This window comes from Takifugu rubripes, chromosome 2, assembly GCF_901000725.2.
Source record: "Takifugu rubripes chromosome 2, fTakRub1.2, whole genome shotgun sequence".
In the NCBI taxonomy this organism is placed as follows: domain Eukaryota; kingdom Metazoa; phylum Chordata; class Actinopteri; order Tetraodontiformes; family Tetraodontidae; genus Takifugu; species Takifugu rubripes.
Window position 1 is genome coordinate 775,654 of NC_042286.1, and position 17,787 is coordinate 793,440.

The window sequence follows — 17,787 nt, forward strand, 5'->3', positions numbered from 1 at the left end:
AGCTTTCTATCTTCCGTTTATTGTAGAAAAGAACAAAGTGGTATGACTCTAACTCCTGTTCCCTGAAGAAGAACCTTTAAATGGGGTACAACTCATCAGATATCATGCCCTCGCATGGCCTGCTGAAGAGATGTCTGTTCATGTCTTTTTAGGCAAATTACCTCGTTGTGACAATAATTATTCAGTTCGATGGCCTTTTTGGTACCACAAATATTGTTTGGTACATGTATGCCCATCCCACAAAGCAGCTACCATACTAGAGTGAACCATCAACACACTAGTGTATCTCTGGCCCAACAGAGATGGCAGAGTGAGCCACCAAAGCAGCTGTCACCAAACAAAAATCACAAGAATGACTGACTGGCCACAGAGCAGATATTGCCCAGAGATACCCCACTAAACAAAACCTGTGAGGAGTCACCATACCTCTGGTTGAATGCACCGTGACACCATGGGGGAAAGGAAATGGCCGCCACAATCCAGGCGGAAAGACTCTGCTTGGACAGTGCTTTGCCCTTGGCCGGATTATAGTAACCAAAAAAACAACGTGCCACATAAACACAAACCTTAGGTGCGGCCTATTTACACACAGGCTAAAAGAACCTCGTCAGCTTCTCAGAAGCAAATGGAGTAGGGAGAAATTTAAAAGTCCAAACAGCATAGAACTATTAGATGTAAGCATGTGGATGCAGTATAACCTCAAAACTATTTGGAGTAAAGCGGACACACGAAGGACTCGCAGACAGACTGTCAATCCTAAAGCTTGGACTATTGAGGCTTTTTCTGCCAAGGTGCTGAGCTTTTCTGGAAGCTATGTGTTGATCCCTCGTTCCAAGCCAAGTGCCGTGGGTTTCCACCAGACAAATGTTTAATTGGCTGGAGCTCTAACCGTGGAGCTGGCACTGACCTCTTAGGAAGATGCAGCGATGCAGGTCTCCAGTAGGCAGGTAGGCAGGTAGGCCGTTTGGGTTCAGCATCACGCCTGGGAATTATGCTGTTAAGAGCTACAGCTTGTTTTTTCTGTCAACTTGAAATTAGCCAACCATCAGCCAATGCAGGCTCACATAGATAGCTATCTATACCCCTCGGGAAGGGGCAAGGGGGCTGGAGAATGTGATCTGAATAATCCTAACCTCGTTAAGTAAAGGGATCACTGGACTATCCAGAGGGCAAATTCTCTCCAACATCTGCCAGACATATGGTTTGAATAATGATGGAGCTGAAAGAACAAGCTATGCTTGCCTGCTACCCATGGATTTTTTTAACAGCTGTATGGCTGAGAACCTGAACCTTTGAGAAGGAGTGTAGCGGCACTACCAACACCGTGATTATGAGGCAGGGGGCCAAGGACCCCTCCATTAGTGTAATAGTGACCAGACCGACCTTTTCCAAAAACTGACCATAGTCAATCAATCAATCAATCTTTATTTATATAGTCTTTTACAATCAGAATTGTTTCAAGGCGTGTTCCAGAATCCCAGGGCCTAACTCCAGACAAACAACAGTGGCAAGGAAAAACTCCCCTTTAACAGGAAGAAACCTTGAGCAGGACTAGGCTTATGTAGGGGGACCTTCCTGCTGATGGCCGGCTGGGTAGAGAGAGAGGAGAGGAGAGGAGAGGAGAGGAGAGGAGAGGAGAGGAGAGGAGAGGAGAGGAGAGGAGAGGAGAGGAGAGGGGGAGAGGTGAGGAGAGGAGAGGAGAGGAGAGGAGAGGAGAGGAGAGGAGAGGGGTAGAAGAGACGTAGAGGAGAGGAGAGCATAGAGCATAGAATATACATACAGAAATTCATTATATTGAATAAAATTGAATTAAATAAGCTGCTGGTTGAGTGGGTCAGCGGGGTTGGAGGTCAGTATACAGCTCTGAAGGAGGTGATCAAATCTATCCCTGAGTGGTTCAGGACCAAACACTCAGTTTTTCCTGAGTTAAGGAGGAGGAAATTTGAAGACATCCAGGACTTTATGCTTTAAGACAGGTCTGAAGCTTCACTAACTTCTCTGTCTCCTCTGGTTTCATGGATAAATAAAGCTGAGTGTCATCAGCATAACAATGAAAATTTATCTGGTGCTGCCGAATAATGTTCCCTAAGGGAAGCATGTACAAGGTGAAAAGGATTGGTCCAAGTACAGAACCTTGTGGAACTCCATGGCTAACGTGACTGTATGAGGAGGGAACACCATGGACATGAGCAAACTGGTATCTATCAGATAAATATGATCTAAACCAGTCTAGTGCTGTCCCTTTAATCCCAATCACATGTTCCAGTCTCTGTAACAGGATGCTGTGATCAACTGTATCAAAAGCAGCACTGAGGTCTAGCAGAACCAGCATAGAGACCGGTCCATGATCTGAAGCTATAAGATCATTAATAACTTTAAGAAGTGCTGTTTCTGTGCTGTGATGAGCTCTAATGCCTGACTGAAACATCTCAAACAGGCTGTTTCTCTGCAGGTGCTCCAGTAACTAAGTCACCACAACCTTCTCTAGAATTTTAGAGATAAAAGGAAGGTTGGATATTGGCCTATAGTTTGCTAAGACATCAGGATCCAGTGATCTTTTTAAAGCAACAACTTAATCAATGCCACCTTGTAGGACCGGGTACATAATCTGTCACTGAAGAACAATTGATCTGGTCCAGTATAGATCTGCCTATCAATGGTAAAACATCCTTCAACAGGTGTGTTGGGATGGGATCTAAAAGACATGTGGTGGTCTTGGATTTCTGAATTAGCGATGACGCCTCAGAAAAATATATAGGGCTGAAGGAGTTTAAGGGCTCATTGGAGAACCTGTATGTTCCCACAGTCAGCACATCTGGTGATGGTCCAGTTGTTGGGATGGCCTGGTTAGCTTTTTCTCTGAACTTTATCAGTGAAGAAGCTCATGAAGTCTTCACCACTAAGGGAAGAAGGGATACTTGGATCTAAAACACTATGACTCTAGGTTAATTTGGTCACAGTGCTGAAAAGAAATCTGGGGTTGTTCTTATTTTCCTCAATTAAAGAAGAAGAATAATCTGTTCTAGCCTTACGGAGGTCCTTTTTGTAAACGAACAGACTGTCTTTCCAGGCTGCATGATAGCTATCTATTTTACGAGAATGCCACTTCCTTTCTAGTCTGCGAGCTTTCTGGTTGAGGGTCCTGATATGTTTATTATACCAGGGGGTCCTCTGATTTACTATTTTCTTTTTCAGGGGGGCAACAGAATCAAGCGTGATTCTCAGTGAGGTTGCTGCACCTTCAGCAATAGAGTCAACCTCAGCAGGGCTAAGATTATAATGATTGATCCCTGGGGAAACACACAGTGGTCCTGGGATTAGCACAGGGATCACTTCCTTAAACTTAGCTACAGCATTATCTGAAAGACATCTGCTATAGTAAGACTGTTTTCTGAGGATAGAAGAATCCTTAATCATAAATGTAAAAGTGATCAAAGAATGATCTGACAGGAGTGGATTCTGAGGGAACACTGACACATGTTCTACCTCAACACCATAAGTCAGAACTAGATCTAGGGTGTGGATGAAGCTATGAGTTGGTTGGTTTATCTGCTGGATGAAACCAACTGACTCAAGTAATGAAATGAAGCCATTTCTAAAGCTGTCATGTACAATGTCTACATGGATATTAAAGTCTCCAATGATAATGACGTTGTCTGTTTTAAGGACCAAGTCAGATAAGAAATCAGAGAACTCAGACAGGAACTCTGAATGTGGCCCAGCAGGGGGCCGATATACAACTACAAACAGAAGTGGCTTTTCTGCCTTCCAGTTCAGATGGGTGATGCCAAGAGTCAGGCTTTCAAATGAACTGGAACCATATTTTGGTCTAGGATTAATTAATAACTTGGAGTGATAGATTGCTGCCAATCCCCCTCTTCGACCAGTAACACGAGGAATATGATAATTAAGATGGGTAGGAGGAGTAGATTAATTTAAGCTAAAATACTCCTCCTCCTGAAGCCAGGTCTCAGTAAGACAGAATAAATCAATGTGATGATCCACTATCAGGTCGTGCACCAACAGGGATTTACACGAAAGAGATCTAATATTTAACAGTCCACATTTAATTGTGATATTAGTTTCTCCAAGTTGTGCTTTGGTATTAATTTTAATAAGATTATGGTGATTGACCGCTCCCCTCAAATCAAATCAAATCAATCTTTATTTATATTGCATCTTATACAATCAAAATTGTTTCAAGGCGCTTTCCAGAATCCCACGGCCTAACCCCAGACAAGCAACAGTGGCAAGGAAAAACTCCCCTTTAACAGGAAGAAAACTTGAGCAGGACCAGGCTCATGTAGGGGGACCCTCCTGCTGATGGCCGGCTGGGTAAAGAGAGAGGAGAGGAGAGGAGAGGAGAGGAGAGGAGAGGAGAGGAGAGGAGAGGAGAGGAGAGGAGAGGAGAGGAGAGGAAAGGAAAGGAAAGGAGAGGAGAGGAGAGGAGAGGAGAGGAGAGGAGAGGAGAGGAGAGGAGAGGAGAGGAGAGGAGAGGAGAGGAGAGGCACAGAGCACAGAAACGCACACAAAAATACACTATACAATGGGTCAGCGGGGCCAGAGGTCGCCATGCAGCTCCGAAGGCGGCGATACCTGTAAATAAATAGAGAGGGGATGGGGGGAGAAGCAGAGAAACTACACAGGAATCATCCCTGCTCTGTGCTTGGTGAACTTTTAACCGTGGAACAGCGACTACCTCTATAGTGTTAAATATGTTACTGTTGGTGGATGAGGGTTCTATGGAAGCAGCAGAGAGGTGTGTAAGACTACAACTCTGCATCCTGGTCTGGACCCTGGTTTGTCAGGCTAGTCAGGCAATATGGGACAAGTAGACAGTGGTTTGCCATGTCAACGTTAGTCCTGCAACAAAGTCCAACAGAAAAGGCAGGCTGTCTTCTCATACAGTGCGGCAGCGACTCTATTGCTACATTCACACTGCTTTCAATATTTTTGCTCAAATGTGACCTGAATCTGCTTTGTTTCTCACAGTGTGAACAGTACAGGCCAACTCCAAATGTGGTACTGAATTGGATACGTCTCAGATTTTCACGCATCACAATTGTACGCTGCTGACAAAAACTGGGAACAGGAGTCGCCATGACGTCAGTAAACATGGAAAAGCAAATCATGCTTATTTCAATCAGGCCCTTTCCAGAATCCCAGGGCCTGACCCCGACCATGCAACAGTGGCAAAGAAAAACCTCCCTTTAACAGACGGAAATCTTGAGCAGGACTGGGCTCATGTAGGGGGACCATCCTGCTGATGGCCAGCTGGGTAGAGAGGGAGGAGAAGGAGGAGGACAGACAGAAGAGAGACAATGGAGTTAGCCAGTGGAGGAATAACGAAGTCTTAGACTTGACTCTCTGTCACTCATAATCTTCATAATGTATAATTAATATAAAACAAAATGAAAACTTGTGTTTGTAGTTAAAATAAATGTCCTGTTTGCATATTTTTGAAAGAACAAATGAGTTTAGGACAAACACCCAGGGTGGTGTGTCAGGACAAACACAGATGATTGATGAAAAAAAAATGTGTGTAAATTGTGCACTTGTCTGAGGTATTCCCCCATAATCATCCTTTAGGAGGAAAACACTTCTTAAGGGTGAATGTTTCCTTTGAAAGATGAGTAATAATACAGTATAAGGTGTTCATAAAGGTCATGAACTCAATTAGTCCACAAGTTGCATGAAAAGCATGGACCAGTTACAGCTGTAGGGGTCCATACTGCCATATTTTGAGAGGGGCTCCTCGCCCAGAATATCACGTGGGTGTAGGTTTATTAGTGCTAGCAGTGAAGAAAAGTTTTGTTTTAAATTAACAAAGAGGGAGATGAATGGCGGATCAAAACTTCAACTCGTCCTGCCCTGATGCTCCCCCAGAGATCAGACATAGAAACATCTGCCCAAGGGTTTACAAGGCTAATATGATGCACTTACAGAGAACAAAATCCCCACTGCAATTTCCCCCTATTCTCACACACAGTCTCATCATTTGATCTTGGAGCTGTGGCAGATGGAAAGGGGGCAGGCCCGTTTTTTCTCTTTTTTTTTATCTCTTTTTGTTGCAATTTCTGTGCAACTGGAACCAGCAAGGAAGGAGAGAGAAGAGGAGGACATAATGAAAAGGGGGGGAGACGGGGTCACCAAAGGGTGAGAGAGGGCACAAGGTGAAGTTCTGTGGCAGGAATAACAGGTGGAAGAGGTTGAAACCTGACTCAGGAGAGGTGGCGTGCTCCTCCCCTTCCCTCTTCATTTATTCATCTATTTCAGTGAGAATTTGAGAAGGAAACGGCTTTCTTCATCGCCTTCCTCATAAAGTACTTCTTATTGTTGCCAATGTGTGACACAATTGCTTATGACAAGAGCTTTATTGTGTCGATATGGGTTTGGCCTCAGGCAGTGCTCCACCTGACCATTGAGAAGGAAACTGCTGGGAAAAAAAACTTGTCAGAAGTCCTTTGGGAGCAGTGGCCCGCAGCAAACACTGAGGGCCAATGGGAAGCCAGTGGGGTTGAACTTGTCTTAGTTGAGTGACATCAGACCCATGTGCACAACAGAAGAAAACTGAAACCTGGAAATGATGGACTCGTCCTCTCAAAGATCAGACCCCAACCCCATTAAGCAAACGTAACAAAGTGGATAAATACCAGAAGACTTGTTCTGCTGGTATTTCCTGTGCTCAGAGCTACTATCTGAAGATTTCATGAAACTGTGAAATGAAATCATGACATTGTTGGTCACGACAGTCAGGAGAAACATCTGTAGCAGCTACTGGCAGGAAGGAAGCTGGTAGCTCAGCCTTGTGGGACCTGGGCTCAGAAGCAGAGGGTTCTCGGTTCCAGCCCTGGGACAGACAAAACATGGAAGGTGTTCTCGTAGTAGGGGGAGGTGCCAGGACAGCTTCAGAGCACTGCCCAGGAACCCTTGAGCAAGGTACCAAACCTACAATGCCCTACTCTCCTGCTCCCACTAAATAAATAAAGATTGATTGATGGAGGACCCTGCAATAACCTGGTGACTCATCCAGGGGGGACCTGACTTCATCCATTGTGGACACTCCCCATGACCCTGGAAGGGATAAAGTGATTAAGCAGACGAGACGAGAGGCTGCCGGCAGGTGAAGAGAGACCTTAGATTCCATTCTTGGAGTCTACCTGGAAACTGCCGTCTGCAGTGTGTCAAGGGTGTAACAGACCAGGAGTCTCAGGTGGTGTAGAACTAGTCCTGAACTCACTTAGTTCCCTGGACTTCATGATAACAGTTAGGATGTGCCAGCATTCCGTGTTTCAGGGTTGAAGAGATGCTGGAGGGGCCTCCCCAGTGGCACTGACACTTACTCCTTCTTGGTCATTGACCAGGCTGGAATGAAGCTTCCTCAGCTGTGCCGGTGGTCCGGGGAAGTGTCTCCTGGAGGCTGCTGGACCGCTCTCACTTCATTGCAAGCTCTTTAAATTCAAGCTTGAGTCTCATCCGTCTGACCAATGTATGTTGTCTTCATGTTTACACTACCGTGTTTGATGCATTCAGGCTAAAAGGACAAGAGCAGTGAGTCTCTCACGTGAGGGCCTTGGTGGTGAAACGTGCACATTTCCGTGGCGATAAACAAGAGCTTCTACAGAGGAACGTTCCAAACATGCATGAGGACTATGTTCTCTGCTACCAGTGGTGCCCAGATTCTCCTTCTTTCAGCTGGAAGCTCCACACTGATACCACAGATAGGCCACCATTACATGAGCAAGACTGGCTCTCCAGAGTCTAGCACTACAAGGAGATTTCACTCTGAGGATTCAATTTCAAATTTTCTGCCCACAACACAGCCCTCCCTGTGCGCATATGCTTTACGCACGCTTGTAGACGAATGTGCCACATTTAGGGAAATCACTTGATGAATCTTTTAACCTTAATATTTTTTCTATTAATGAATGCATGGCCTGTGTTTGAAGTGCATGTGCTTGATGTTCATGAAACATTTATTTGAAAAACATAGCATCTCAGCCTTCCTCTGGGAATTTTGTCATTCCAAATATCACGACATTCAAAGTATGTTGTGGCTTCAGAGATCAAGTCAAAAATGGAAATGGAAGGAAATGAAATGTAAGATTTGCATTTCAATCTTAAGGGCTTCTGTTTACAATTGCATACAAACTCTTCAGATGTGCTAGCGGCACATGCGCTCAGGCCATGAGGACGTTTGGGAGCTTTTGCCCGAGCAGCCAAATATCAGTAGGACAACAAATGAGGAGTAAAAAAGCAGCTGCCTGTCCTAATGTTTGCTTCAGGTTCAGAAATTTGGGACCTTAGAGAAGCAACTTCATGCTGATCCATTTCCATTTCCAGTGGCTAACTCAATTACCTCCCTTCTGGACAAGTTGGAGAGAAGCTCAATGGTTCTGTGGCAGCGCAGAAGCAACTGCCACCGCTGCTAGTGCTACTGCTATTGCTGCTGCAACAGCTGCTACTTCTACTGCTGCTGCTGCTGCTACAACTGCTACTGCCGTTGCTGCTCCTGCTGCTGCAGAACAGTCCGGCCCATGACTGTTTTAAAATGGGAATATGAGCTTTTCTAGTTCCCGTTAGTCCAGCTCTGCAGGCTATTGAGGATGTGTAGTTTAATGAAACATCTATTGTGAGTTTAATGCAAATGAAATTATTTTGGGTAGCTGGTGAAAATGAGAGGGCACACGGATGGAATTAGATCATCATTAGAGGAAACACAGCTTAATAGGTTGGTGCTGATCACCTCCAGCTCAGCGGGAAGAGCATCAACAACTGATCTCCATCTGAAAGACCTTTCACAAATGGGACCAGTTTTCAGACGCACTGCAGAAACCATGGTCTGCTGGCAGCAGCGTCTGCAGCTCGGTCCCAGCATGACTCCGGACTGAACACAGTACCAATAATGATGTCCGCAGACAGAACCTGCTGCTTTCTAATATTTACACAGGCTGGCGAGGAACATAGCAGAACTTCAGCCAAACACTACCTTGGAACCAGGAAGTGCAGGTTTAGGTGTGTGTTTTGTCTGTTGGGAGATGGAGTCTCTTTGTGAGAAAGGAGGTGCTAAACAATACAAGATGTGACAACAGATGGAGGAGAACAGGAGTGACATGACTTTATCATATCATACTCTCAGATTTGGTCTCCACCAAGACCAGTGACCCATTCAGAAACACCAGTCAGCACCATGCTGCTCTGAGGGTTTGTCCTCCCAGTCTGTCGTCCTTCCATTAACCCTCACGTGTCTCACCTGTGTTTAATCAGCCCATGTACTGTGTGCACAATTCCTCCTCCTTCCCTCTGGTGCAGAGAGCATTACAATAACCAAGCTGGCCTCACTTGGAGGTGGGACATGCCTCCTCAACATGGTTTGGGTGAATGAGGTTGTAACCTTTGACACACACTTTTCGCATTGGAATCAGTGAGATTTTCCAAAAGGGATCAAGTGGTCGAGAGGATGAGATGAAGAGACTCTGAGGTGGTTTTAATCAAAAAAAAAAAAAGGTCATTGACACTCCACCTCCTTCATATTTTTAGGTTCCAAAAGCTAAATCAGCTACTTTTTGCTGTTCTCCTTCATGTTGTTGGAGCCCAGGTGCTGTTGTGAGCCAACTGTCTGGACCCCACCAAAATACAGACAATTTGAACAAAGGAAGCCGGCTGACCAGGGAATCTGTTATCGAGTGCCTGGAAGAGGGAGCGAATCAAAGCTGTTGGTCATGTGGTGAGGGCTGTTTGGATCACTGCTGAGAGGATCTCACCATAGACCACACCAAGCACAGCCAGCCTGCGGCTACAACAGCTATGCTGAGTGGAAACGACCAGCTGAGCTGAAACTGTTCCTATTTACCCTCAATTCCAGCCCACTCAATCCTCCATTAGCTGCCATTACATATGGCTGCCCCCTACAGCTGGACTCTGGCTGTGGCACACCCAGAGTCAGCCTGGGAGCCGTGGGGGAGGGCTGGAGGCAGCCATGTGCGAGCACACGTCTGGGCCCATCAGGAAGGTGTAGGAGGTTGTAAGAGGACAGATTTTTAGGCTCTCATGTCTTGAAAAGAAACCGGCAGCAGTGGCAGCGCTCCTTAAGGCTTCAAAAGTTCCATTTGAAATCAAAAGGGACCCCAATACCTTCACAAACTGGAGACCAAAGTGTTTATTGACTGAAGTGATGGGATGTGAATGGCTGGGACCATGAATTAGAACTCAAGAATTAATTTCTCCTTTACTACAGGTGCCATGAAAACTATTAAATACAGTGCAGCATGTAAAGGAGCATGTAAAGCTTTGTAGCTGGAGCAGGGCAGACAGACCCCTGTTAGGAGGGGGTCTTCTTGGTCCTGCCTCTGGAGAGTTTGGCCAGCCCGGGCGTCGTCTGCGTGCTCGTCTCTACCAGCCTGGACTTGGAGCCACCTGCTCTCATGGCCTGCCTTGGACTTTTCCTGACTCCTTTTGCTGCTGCTGAGCAAATGTTACCATGTTACCATGTCATTAGTGCTGAGGTATCTGTCACCAAGGTGATGTCAATAGCTACACAAACAAAGAGAAACCCAAAAGTGTCACAATGTAAGAAAACAACCTCTGATTTTCTTCTGAATGGGAGCATCTTCAGGCTTGCTGTCCTCTTCAGGCTCAGGCTTCCTTCTTTTGGTGGCCTTCTGGAAAGACAACAGGACAGAACCTTCATGACTGACTGGGGAATTGGAGAAGATCCGACCCTGAGGCCTAAAGGCAGAAGTTCTGTGGTGATACAGTCATCATTGAAAGTGTACCAGAGGGAATCCCACAAAGCACCGGGGCCACGTGAAAGCTTTTTTCTGACCAGTCACACCATCGTCGAGAGAAAAGTTCTGCCCAGCTGATGATGGCTGCTTCCATGTTAGGTGGAGGAAGATGGACTGCAGAGTTTACTGCTCGTTCCTCTACATGGGGAACATGATACTACCCCCTAAACATGGAGATTTCCTCACCCGGAGCAGCGTGAATGAGCACATCTGTGGGTGACTGATCACGTGCCCGGATCCATCCGTGGCCGGAGGGCCCAGATCAAGGTGGTTACATGTCTGATTCTCTTAACAGCATTTACTTGGAAATGGTGACATCATTTCCAAGTTTAACATTCCTCACCAATGTAATTGCACAGACATCCGCCATAGCAGAAAGAACGTGGTTGAGTGCAGTGTGAAACCATATATGTGCGTATGTGTACGTGTACCTTGACAGGAGATGATATGGCTCCACTGGGAGGAGTAAAGTCCAGCTTGCCATCATCTTTGGCCTGTATAGCCTTCAGGCCGTTCTTCAGGATGCAAGCCAACGTCTCATATCTTGGCTTTTCTTCGTATCCCAGGGAGTTCACCTCCTCTATGAACTTCTGGATCTCATCTACAACTCAGCACAACACAACTGTGATATACAATCAAGTGAGGATCAATCAATAGGTAAATGCTATGTTTCAACCCAGATTATCCCCAGAATGCTCATTGGTAGTTTGAGTGGTTGGGATGAACAAAACAAGTTGATTTGGAAGTCCCTCAAACCTGACATTCAGCCAGGAAAAAGGGAATTGTGTGGAAGAGGAAATGTGACAATTTAGCATCTATCTTCTCTGGACAACAGTGGCCCAGCAACAAGAAGTCAACTATATGTGGAAAAAGTGCACATTTACGTCCGTCTTTAAATTTCTCATGAGAAAATAAACATTGAAACAAATTCTCGCTCTTAAAAAAAAGGAACCTACATAAAAGGATTTTAACTGTATTAAATTGTGTGAAAGGGGACATATTGTGCTACTTTTATGCAAGTTAACACGGTACCTTGATGTCTATAAGAAATGTTGGTATCATGCTTTGATCCAAAAAACAGAATTAAGCACAGTTGAATCACACCAGTTTCCCTGCTCTGAACGTCTGGATTGATTTGCCGTTACTTCAAACTCTGAATGCACGATTGTGCATCTTTGCACCGCCGAAGGGCATCTTTGTGCTGTCCACAGACATACTGGCACCGCCCACAGACTTTCAGAGTTTTGCAAACTATGTCCCCTTTAAATCTATGATCTCTAAATCCTGATTAAAGTAGCTGTTTCCACGCAGTTCGACCATATAGCCATTTCTATACAACTGGTATTTAACAAAAAAAAACGGTCAAAAAGGTAGAGTTTTCGATTTTTTAAATTTGCTTGAGTCCCATACCTGGCTTTTCTTGTGGGGAGAAACACTTGGTCATGAATTCAGAGATGTTTTCAAGACTCCTTGAAAGACAAACATATATGTAGTGTTGTCAAAGAGAGAAATAACTCACTCACATACATATATACATACATTATATATACCGTATACACACACACACACATATACTGTATATACATATACACATATATATACATACATATATATACACATACACACACATATATATATACATATATACACACACACACACATATATACATATATATACATATATACACACACACACACATATATACATATATACACATATATATATACACACACACATATATATATACATATATACACACATATATATATATATATATACACACACACACATATATATACATATATACACACACACATATATATACATATATACACACACGTATATATATATATATATATATATATATACACATATATACACACACATATATATATACATATATATACACACACATATATATATACATATATATATATACACATATATATACACACACATATATACATATATATATATACACATATACACATATGTGTGTGTGTGTATATATATATATATATATATATATATATATATATATATATATATATATATATATATATATATATATATATATATATATATGGCACATGTCGCGCTGACAGACTGCAGTGCCCTTCTAATGGGGCCGGCGTGTGTGGTGAGACTGCTTCAGACGGTCCAGAAAGCGGCGTCGTGTCTTGTCTTCAACCAACCAAAGTGGGCCCATGTCACCCCATAGTTGATGAAGCTCCAACGGTTACCTGGAGCTGCCCACATTATGCTTGTCACTCATGATGACCTACAGAGAACAGCTAGATCTGCTCTCACTGTGTCAAACTAGGCACATTCTCATTGTAATACATACGCATGGAAGGTTATGCCGGTCTCTGTGTCTTCTTCGTTAGTTAGTTAGTACCGGCGTGAGGACATAGCAGAAAGTTTCCACAAATACAGTAAGGTCTTTTTGAACAGAGGAGAGGACCATGAAAGGAGCAGGTGGCATTCCTTCAAAATAGGTGGAGTCAATGTTCTACCCTACATGCTATTATCAACCTTTCTCCTCCTTCATTCACAGCCTAATGGAAACTTTTCAAGATGTCAGCTCCTGATCCAGAGCCTGTTGGGTCCCGTACCTGATTTTGGAGTCTCGGACATAGACAGGGTTCTGCAGCTTGTCCTCCCAGGGTAGGCGTCCACACAGCCACTGGACCATGCAATAGCTCAGAATTTGCAGGTCACCTCGCCGACATGCAGCTGGAACCACAACAAGCACACTCAGAATCTTCTTCCAACTTTAAACACCTGATTTAGGAAGTAATCTGGCACAATACAAGTGTTCTTCTGTAGCAGATCCTCAGCCTTTTGAATTTTTTCCTGTTTTCGTTGCTTGTTCCTGTGGATTTATACATGCACCACTTGGTGAATTTAGTTGTTGTTTTTTTTAGATCTTAGGACAGATCAGCAGAGAAGGAGCCGGCAAACAAAATTAAGATGTTTTTTCTTTTTGCTACTCGTTCCATCCACCCAATTTTCATGCAGCTTTTTTAAATTTCTGTATTTATTGCCCTCATGTTGTTGTAATTCCACTATTCTTTCTTTTACACTTTACTTCTGCGCTGCTGCAGTGGTTGAAGTTCTATAATTTTAGATTAATACCGTTTCATCCAATGTTATCTATTTAAAGCCGATATAACCCATTAACCTCTGTTGAACACATTTTCTGCAAACACAGGTGGAAATTATAAACATTATCTGGTTTCTCAGTCAAGTCAGCATCTTGACAGAGTGAAATGTGTAAAATGTATTAAATTATCTTTAATGCACCCATTTTATTTTGAACAAGCACATTTCAACAAATGGACAATTTTCTGATTCTCCACAGATAAAATCTAAGTCAGAAAAGATAGTAAGGTTAAATAGTTCCAGGTAACGATTGAGAATGAGCTGAAGGGAGAATCTGTTTTTAGAACAGAGAGGTGTCGACTGGTGGGTTCCCACATGGTTGCTTGTGTTATATGGTTTTCTGATGAGAGGACCATGTGTGTGTTTGTACCTACATGCTCCTTTGTGTGCATCAATGCTTGTGAACTCTATGGTACCATCATGACATCTCTTGGGGTCTTCTTTGTAGTCTTTCTGGACCCCGTCAGGTGCAAACCTATAAGCTAACCCATAATCTACCAAGTAAACCTAAAAAAACAAGATAAAAGAGAGAGTAAACTAAAAGAAATGAAATGAGAACATGGACACAAACAGTTGGAATACAGGGTGAATAAAAGATGAACAGGCTTCATTAAACAGAAATTTCTGTCGAATCACGATTGGTGCCGACAGACTTCAGACCTATGTGGAGTCCTGGTCACCAGAGTCTGATCTCCATCTGTTGGCTCCTGGTTTGTGGTGATGCATATTTTTCTGCAATCTGATTCGAATCATTCTGATGGAAAATTTTCCTGACCTTGTGTTTACATGCGTGCAACCATGAATGACTTCAGTGTGAGGTGGTGAATCTCTCGCTGCCTCCTCTGATCTGAAAGGACCTACGACATGTGTGTAAAGCTTACTGTTCTTTCTAGATTTCTGGAAGTTAGCTCAGCAGCTTACACTTCTCCCAGGATAACACCACAGCAGGAGCCTCCCATCACAAACGCTCCACCAAAACACCACCAATCACACGAACCCTTTACATAGAAATGAACTGCAAACCAGTCCAATATGAATTGTGACATGCCTGATCATTTCAACTAGGAATTTTGTAAAAGAGGAGAGGACAACACCATCGGTCCAAGAGTCCCCACGTTGCTACGTAAAAATATAAGAGAGAATCTGACAGACGCAGACCAGCATCGCTTTGACACATAGATTAATTAGATAGCAATAATTAATTATTCTGTCATAATACAAGAAAACAAAAATCTAATGGCAAAGATTCAGTGTCAAATCAAACTTTAATGAAATCACCGAGGGCAGAATCGTAAAGTTTGACCTAATTCTAAGGCTTGGTCATATTAATCACCCTAGATAATAATATTGCTATAACCATGGTTACACTAACCTGGTTTGCGTCACTGTAGCTCAGCATGAGGTTGGAGGCCTTAATGTCAGCATGTACATACTCGTGTTCGTGGATGTACTCCAAAATATCCAGCTGCACAAGACAAAGTGTTTCCACACTTAGTTTGGGTAACATACAAACACCAAAAAGGCCACAATAGGTCAATCATAAAAGGCAATTAGGCTCAGTCAATGCACACAATGAATCAATCACTGGCCGAATGAGTGAAGACGCATGGTGAGAGTGGGAAATCTCTTTTGAGAAACAGGTCAAGACTCAGGAACAGCTCCTACGCCAGTCCGACATGACAGTTCCATCACCACAACTGTTTAAATGAACATCGCCTTCATGTGAGGGAGGAGTCATTGAGTACATTCATGCTACTGATGGCAGCCGCCTGACAGCAACCAGCTGTCCGCTCGTTGACTGTGGGTTAAAGGGAAAAGAGTCACGCAGTAACCAACCAGTCGAAGGCCCAGCTGCAGCACCAGTTTCCTGGGGAATCTCTTTCCACATTCTTCAAACCTCTTCTGCAGGTCTGTGCCCAATCTGTCAATTACCATGAAACGATACCTGCAAAGTGCACGCAAGACTTAGCCCCATGAATGAATAGAAGCTATTATTACAGCAATAAAAAAGGAAGCTGCTACATACATTCATCCCAAATGTATAGCTGAGGACACAGTTTGAGGGTTGATCAAATGTGGCCATGTCGACCAGGCATGCCTCACCTTTTCCCTCCTTTCTCATGGAGACCTGAACCCCAATACTTGGGAACTCCCAGATGCTTCAACTTGTGAGACTTCATCCAGGCATGAACTGCAGGACAGAGTGAACCCTTTCAGAAATGCTTCACTTTGGGGGCTGCTAGCTGCTAGGACAAATACGGTATTTACCAGCAATATTGTTGTCTTAGTAATACAGCACCTAATCCTAAGGTCTTTTTTTAATGGACAAAGATTAATTTCTTTTATTTGTTTGCCTTCATAGAGAATCTGGGGCCAGAAAAAAAAATCACTTACTCAGCTCCGGTTTAGCAGCCCTCATGTAAAACTTTAGCTCAGAGAACAGAGGTCCGTTGTCACTGGGCTCCTGGGGAACATTGGTGAAACATAAATTTAACGGCAACTTAACCAGCAATGCCAAGTGAGCCATTGTCTACTACTGGAATCATAATTGGGTAGTTTTTCTTCGTTTACCATGTTTTACTTTTTATAGCTTCACAAACTAACCCTAACCCGCTAATGTGGATGCTGACAGATGCAATGTTCAAGAGGGGTAAATGGAGAGAACAGGCTTCTTACCACTTTGACCACATAGCGAGCATCTGCCCCCACTGGCTTTGCAGAGTTTTCATCCGCTGGAAAAAGAAAAGAAGCTCTTTTAAAGAACCTGATGAACGTGCACTTCCTCGATCTGTTTAAGATCCACGGTTAATACCAAGGATGGCTCTGCAGCATTCAGGTTACCTAAATATATGAGTCCAAACCCCCCCTGGCCAACTGGGTGCCCCAGCTTCCAAGACCGTTTCTGGGTGTCTGTCAGGACTTCCCCGGGGGGAAACTCCTCCGCCAGCTGTCTTTTAGCCGGAGCTCTGCCTTTCCCTCCTGGCTTGACTTTGGGGGGCATCTGAAAGGGAAAATCGGCAACATACAACATTTGGGGTATCCGACAATGCTCAAGATTACAACCGCCTTGATTTGTGAGTCATTTTGTTTGGCGTGTTACCGTTTCTATATGAATAAATCAGTCAGACGTTAGAGTCGTTTTTTCCCGGTGCATTCACGCACTAGAGCTCATGCTAACCTAGCACCTATTGTCATACCATCGCGCTGAACTAAAGCGCCAAAGCAGCTAATGTAACTTCATTTCGTTATAAACGATTATTAGCTCTAATGCTAACCCCGTTAGCACTGCTACTTTACGGCAGCTTCATGATATTAAATAAACTGCGACCGAGTGGGATGTAGTACCAAGCGTTTTGTCAGAGCACAAAATAAATACACACCTTGTAAAAGTTGCCCGTTGACGATTTAATACTTAGTCTCTGTGAGGAACAAACTTCCCGCAAATTGCGAGTCCTGGAAGTGACGTAGAGGAACCTGCTGTCTGATTGGCTGATGTCGTTGACAAAAATGACGCAGGAAAGAAAGAAATAACGACCCTCGAGTTCACTTCGACTCGAAACGGATGTTTGACTGGACTTGGACCATAAATGTCCACCTACATGACATGATGAGCGCACGTTCGGCACGGCCATCTTTATGTCCGTGCCGAACGTGCGCTCCCTTTTAAACAAATCTTTTATAGTAAATGACTTAATTTTAGATAGAAAACTCGATGGTATTCTCCTTACTGAGACATGGCTTGGCACTGATGCACCTGCTGTTCTCACAGAGGCTTGCCCCCCAGATTTTAACTTTTTATTTTCTACAAGGGGAGGCAGGAAAGGAGGTGGAACT

At 43.9% G+C, this 17,787-nt stretch overlaps 1 protein-coding gene across 2 annotated transcripts; it reads right to left on the minus strand.

Annotated features, from left to right (window-relative positions):
- Positions 1–10,131: 10,131 nt before the first annotated feature.
- Positions 10,132–17,480, minus strand: vrk1 (VRK serine/threonine kinase 1). Of its 2 annotated transcripts, none has more exons than XM_011617844.2 (13): positions 17,334–17,480; positions 16,795–16,954; positions 16,630–16,685; positions 16,348–16,417; positions 16,057–16,144; positions 15,790–15,898; positions 15,326–15,418; positions 14,328–14,460; positions 13,404–13,524; positions 12,198–12,256; positions 11,219–11,388; positions 10,583–10,661; positions 10,132–10,461 (listed from the first exon to the last, which is right to left on the minus strand). In XM_011617844.2, the coding sequence occupies exons 2-13, from the start codon at positions 16,952–16,954 to the stop codon at positions 10,322–10,324; spliced, it is 1,278 nt and encodes a 425-aa protein (XP_011616146.1). In that variant the 5' UTR covers positions 17,334–17,480; the 3' UTR covers positions 10,132–10,321. The 2 variants fall into 2 exon arrangements, with proteins under 2 accessions (XP_011616146.1, XP_003976868.1); XM_003976819.3 differs by having other exon boundaries at positions 10,132–10,464.
- Positions 17,481–17,787: the final 307 nt, after the last annotated feature.

What these genes read in the sequence shown, in the direction of transcription:
- vrk1 (XM_003976819.3), bottom strand. Translation starts at nt 16,954, where the DNA reads ATGCCCCCCAAAGTCAAGCCAGGAGGGAAAGGCAGAGCTCCGGCTAAA. An exon ending in GCTACAGTGACGCAAACCAG is followed by an intron (nt 14,461 to 15,325) that starts GTTAGTGTAACC and finishes TTGTTTTTTTAG; the next exon opens with GTTTACTTGGTAGATTATGG. An exon ending in CTCCCCACAAGAAAAGCCAG is followed by an intron (nt 11,389 to 12,197) that starts GTATGGGACTCA and finishes GCTGAGTTGTAG; the next exon opens with ATGAGATCCAGAAGTTCATA.